The sequence below is a fragment of the Miscanthus floridulus genome, chromosome 8 (assembly GCF_019320115.1).
Source record: "Miscanthus floridulus cultivar M001 chromosome 8, ASM1932011v1, whole genome shotgun sequence".
Taxonomy (NCBI): domain Eukaryota; kingdom Viridiplantae; phylum Streptophyta; class Magnoliopsida; order Poales; family Poaceae; genus Miscanthus; species Miscanthus floridulus.
The window spans coordinates 38,406,006-38,411,740 of NC_089587.1; the positions used below are offsets into that span (position 1 = coordinate 38,406,006).

Sequence of the window (5,735 nt, forward strand, 5' to 3'; positions counted from 1 at the left end):
CTAATGAGAAGAGTGACATAGAACTGGTCAGGCGGTCCAAAAAAACAACATTAACATTTATTTTCTAGTTTTCTTTTCCCACGGCCTTCGGATAGAGAGGAGGCGAGGAGTCACGCTGCACACAGCACACATTGATCGTGAGTTCACGACATGCACCTTACACATGTGGAGCTGGCGAGCCGCGCCGCCGCGAAGAGCTATACTACTGAAGACACGGACATGACGCACGAGGACGGCGACCATGCAGGGCTCCACGACGACGACATCTTAATTCTTGGCTTCTTACGAATTACGATCACCGATAAATTGTTTAGGCCCAAGGTATTTTTTTTCTTTTTCTTTTTAATCCAAATTAATTATTTGTATAGTATTCCAGACTTCTAATATTTTATACCCATATAGTCATATTTTTCTTCTAATTTAGGTGTTAGAATTTTAGAATGTTACCTAAGAAATATTTGTCATGGGTGAGAAAAGAAAATGAATATATTGTTTTTTAATCTACATTGTTTCTCGATAATTATCATACATTTATAAATATAGTGCTTAATCTACATTGTTCCTCGATAATTATCGGACATGTTAAATTAAAAATATATTATTGAATTTGCTTTCGTTTTGTAAATAAAATTAGTGTCTATATATTATAAGATTTTATATATGGTTAAGAGGGGCCGTTGCGACAAGATTGCCAGAGGGCCTTTAAAATCTGAGGACCGGCACTGCCGAGCAGCCCCGCTGGAGAAAATGGTAAAAAAAATCACGTTAATGCACCACACAGAAGATTCTAACCCTGGCCACTCCTCGCGTAGCATGGGAACTGAATATTAACCAACCTTCGTTAAAATATCTTGTCCTAAGCCTTGTTTAGATGCCATTCAAATTCTAAATTTTTTCACTCTCTCTCCATCACATCAATTTTTAGCCGCTTGTATGGAGTATTAAATGTAGGTAAAAAAATAACTAATTACACAGTTTAGTTGAAAATCACGAGATGAATCTTTTGAGCCTAGTTGGTCCACGATTGGACAATATTTGCCAAATAAGACGAAAATGGTACTATTCATTGGGTTCAAAAAATTTGCAAAGTGAACAAGGCCCGGCAATCTAAAATCAACGCAAGCATCAATAAAAAATTGTTTGCCAATGCTAAAATGATAGCTTTGCTTCTACCGTTAAAAACCAATTGAATTTTAATAAAACGTTAGAAACACAACTAGCTCAATTAGCGGCCGCTCTCCCATCCTTCGAGCAAGATAAGATCCCTAGAAAACCCAAAGATCATGTGGAATCTGTTAAATTGGTCACAACGAGACTTGATAAGCCTCCACTAAATCAAGCCATGGCCCACTCCTTGACCCCCAAGAAGGATGATCCTGGCCGCCCCAACGATCAAGTGCTCCATCAGACACCCCCCCAAAATTTCTCTGAAGCTTTCTACGACCTTGGTTCAGGAGTAAACATCATGTCCAAGGTAACATATGATAAATTACTATGTGGTCCGTTGTCTGCAACCCGTATCCGTCTATTGCTGGCTGATCAGACCATCTATTTCCCCGAGGGACTTGCCAAGGACATCTTGGTAAAAACTCTGTTAGGAGTACGTTTCCGTGGATTTTGTGGTGCTTGACATGGGAGGAGACGAAGAAACATCTCTCATCATTGGGTGGCCCTTCTCAATGCCACAAACACCTGCATTTATGTGAGGTTCACTACTAGAAATATCCACTTCTATGACGATCAGCTTTCATCACTGAAGGAGCCAAATTCGTCATAATTTTAGTTTTATGACGAATTTATCACGGAAAACGGTTTGCCATAGAAGTCGTGTCATTCTTTCAATTCTATGATGATTTTAGAAAATCGTCATAGAATTAGATAGATCTATGACAAAAAATGATTGTCATAGAACTGCTTTGGCATGCGTGGCAGGGGGCAGCCACGCTGACGGTTGCTTTCGTTGGACATGCTTGCCACGCAGGCCCGTCCTATTGGGGGGGGCAGCCTGTGCGATGCCCATGGGCCCATGAGGCTGGGGGCCCATGAGGGTACACATATACATGCACAAGCTGTATCCTGTTCAGGAGTCCATGATCACGCGACTCTCCTCTGACTTATCGGCTTCCTCCCAGGCACCGCCGCCGCCAGGCAGCAAGTCGCTGGCGAAGCACGTCTGCACGGTGATCCGCATAGGGCGACGGCGTATTCCAGGCAGGCAGGCAGCAGCAACCAACAAATCACGTATGAATCTCTCATCTCTGTCATCCCTAACCATGTACGACCGACGCTAGAGTATTCAAATATTCAATGTGTCAGGCACTTGACGTATAATTGTTTAATCTTTGTGATTTTTTTGGCTAGCGTATTGATATTATTTGAAATTGCATTTACTAATTGTTTCTCAAAACTAAAATTACTAAAGAACTATTCATAAGAGATGTCAATTTAATTGCAGTTCAGTACTTTAGTATACAGATCAATACCTGCTTACGGGGGTATGGCTAGGCTTCAGGGATTTGATTTGTAATTCAATATTTTTTTATCATGTTAGATGTTGCCAAAGAAACATAAGTCCGGTGCTCAAAAAAGAAAAGAAAGAAAACAAGAACTTCAATCCAGAGAATCGCAAAAGGGTGCGTTGCATAGGTTTTTTCCAACATCAAGAAATGCCGAAGTCAGTCAAGATCAGGGGCAGGAACATGATCAACCAATAATCGCACAAGCTGATGGCAATGATGGTGGTACAGACGAGCAGATTTTAGATGCACAAGCTGATGCCAATGAAGGTGCTACAGGGGAGGAAAATTTAGATGTGCAAGCTGATGCTAATGAAGGTGCTACAGGGGAGGAAAATTTAGATGCGCAAGCTGATGCTAATGAGGACATTTTGGGATCAGGTGAAAATTTGCAGACTTCGGATGATACAGAAAATTTATATATTGACGAACAATCAATGTTGACTATCTTTGATCCTAGGACATGGGAAAATCTTAACAATATCAAAAGAGATATCTTAATTGAGAAAGGGCCTCTGAGAGAGATGGATTTACAATTTCCTAGTGATCCTAGTAATAGGCGTTTTTCATATGCTTACTACTCCAGAAAGTTAACTAATGGAGAGGTTGTTGACAGGAAATGGCTAGTTTACTGTAAACATGTGGACAAGGTCTTTTGTTTTTGTTGCAAGCTATTCAAATCAAATCAGAACAATTCTTTGTTAGCAAATGATGGAGTGAGGGATTGGAAGCATTTGAGTGAGAAACTAAAACAACATGAGAACAGTGTGGAGCATCTGACAAATATGAATACATGGAATGATCTTCGGATTAGATTGAGCAAAAATAAAACAATTGAGGATGAAATGCAGCGGGAAATTGCAAAAGAGAAGGAGCGTTGGAGACAAGTTTTGGTAAGAATAGTTTCTGCTGTGAAGTTTCTTGCTAAACAAAATCTTGCCTTCCGAGGAACAAATGCAAAACTTTATCAATCAAATAATGGTAATTTTCTGGCCACAGTGGAAATGATTGCTGAATTTGATCCTGTCATGCAAGAACATATTAGGCGCATTCAAAATAATGAAATCTATCATCATTATCTTGGCCCTAGGATACAGAATGAGTTAATTGCTATGCTTGCTGATGCTGTGAAAAAACATATCTTAAAGATCATAAAAGATGCCAAGTACTTCTCTGTTATCTTGGATTGTACCCCAGATGTGAGTCATGAAGAACAAATGACACTAATTGTGCGGTGTGTTAATATGTCAAGTGCCATTCCAAGAGTAGAGGAATTTTTTCTAGAGTTCTTAAAGGTTGATGACACATCAGGATTGGGGCTTTTTAATGTACTGTTGGATGCATTGCAGTCTCTTGATTTGAACATTGATGATGTGAGAGGTCAAGGGTATGATAATGGTTCCAATATGAAGGGAAAATATCAAGGTGTGCAGGCACGTGTGCTTGAAATTAATCCAAGAGCATTGTATATGCCATGTGCATGTCATAGTCTGAACCTTGTTCTTTGTGATATGGCAAAATCCTGTAGAAAAGCTATTACTTTTTTTGGTGTCATACAACGGATATATGCATTGTTTGCACGATCTACTAAAAAGTGGAAAATTTTGACCGATCATATTGAGAGGTTCACTGTCAAACCCTTGTCTGATACTCGTTGGGAGAGTCGAATAAAGAGTGTGCAACCTATCAGATATCAAGCTTCTCAAATAAGATCAGCTCTGAAAGAGGTGGAAAGAACTTGTACCGAGGACCCAAAATCGGTGAGTGAAGCTGGATCATTGGTAACCACTATTGAGAATTTTGAATTTTTAGTTGGTATGGTTATTTGGGAAGATATTTTATCTGTTATCAACATGGTGAGCAAAAAGTTGCAGTCTCCAATTGTGTGCTTGGATAGTACTTTGAAACAGATAGAAGGGGTCATATCATATTTTAAGAAGTATAGAGACACAGGCTTAAGTGCAAGTATTGAGACTGCAAAATCCATTGCATCTAGTTTGGATGTGGAGCCAACATTTCCTACAAAACGTAAAGGTAAAAGGAAGAAGCAATTTGATGAACAAGATGATGAAACTGAAGAATTACAACGGTCAGCTATAGATGACTTCAATGATGACTACTTCCTAGTTATTGTTGATTATGCAATTGTTTCATTGACTAGTCGATTTGATCAGCTAAAGGAATTTGAGAAAATATTTGGTTTCTTATTCAATTCGGAAAATCTAAAGTCCTTGGATCATAGTGATCTACGAGACCGTTGCACAACTTTTGTGAATACTTTTTCTCATGACAACAAGTCTGATGTTGAGTTAGATGATTTGTTCTCTGAGTTGAAAGTGTTGCAAGTAACTTTGCCAGATCAGTTGATGTCAGCATCTGAGATTCTTCACTTTGTTAAAGTTGCAGATTGCTATCCAAATGCCTCTATTGCATATCGGATTCTGTTAACTATTCCAGTGACAGTAGCATCAGCTGAAAGAAGCTTCTCCAAATTGAAGCTACTGAAAAATTGTTTGAGGTCAACTATGCTACAAGAAAGATTAAATGGCTTGGCTATGTGCAGCATTGAGAAGGATATTTTAGATACAATTGATCTTGAAAGTGTTCTTGAAGATTTTGCATCAAGAAATGCCCGAAGACGCTTTTTTAAAAAGCACTGAAACACCGTAGTTTTATTTGAGGTAACCATCATAGTTATTTTGCCGTTTTTTTATCTTCTTTGTTGTACTGTTACATTTTCAAGAAGAATTAAATATATGCTACAAGTTATATACTTTAATCGTCCTATTCAAATATTACATTACCGGGCCCTTAGTGTCTTACTGGCCCAAGGGCCCATAAAATTTGTGGGACGGCCCTGTTGCCACGTGTACCTGCTATAGCCAGTTGCAATGGAGATGGTTTGGGTATGTGTCACCTTGTTATTGGACAACATGGTCATCTCTAGTTCTTGCACATTTTAGTTTTTTATTGGATCACGTGTCGGGCCCCCTGTTGTTCCACATGTCTATTTTCTATTGGCACACGTGTCATGTTAAGGTTGGGTCATGTGTTATTTCTTCATTGGACCATGTGTCATATTTTTATTGGTCCACGTGCCCGTTTCGTATTTGACCACGTGTCACAGTGTTGTTCGACCACGTTTTGTTTTTTGATTCAGCCATGTGGCTTGATGGCTTCCTTTCACGTGTCAGATTTTTATTAGCCCACGTGTCGTGC

At 39.2% G+C, this 5,735-nt stretch overlaps 1 protein-coding gene across 1 annotated transcript; it reads left to right on the top strand.

Annotated features, from left to right (window-relative positions):
• Positions 1-150: 150 nt before the first annotated feature.
• On the top strand, positions 151-5,176 carry LOC136468898 (uncharacterized). Its single transcript, XM_066467302.1, has 3 exons — positions 151-321; positions 2,552-3,495; positions 3,637-5,176. Exons 1-3 carry the CDS (start codon positions 151-153, stop codon positions 5,174-5,176), a joined length of 2,655 nt encoding a protein of 884 aa, XP_066323399.1.
• The last annotated feature ends 559 nt before the right edge of the window (positions 5,177-5,735 follow it).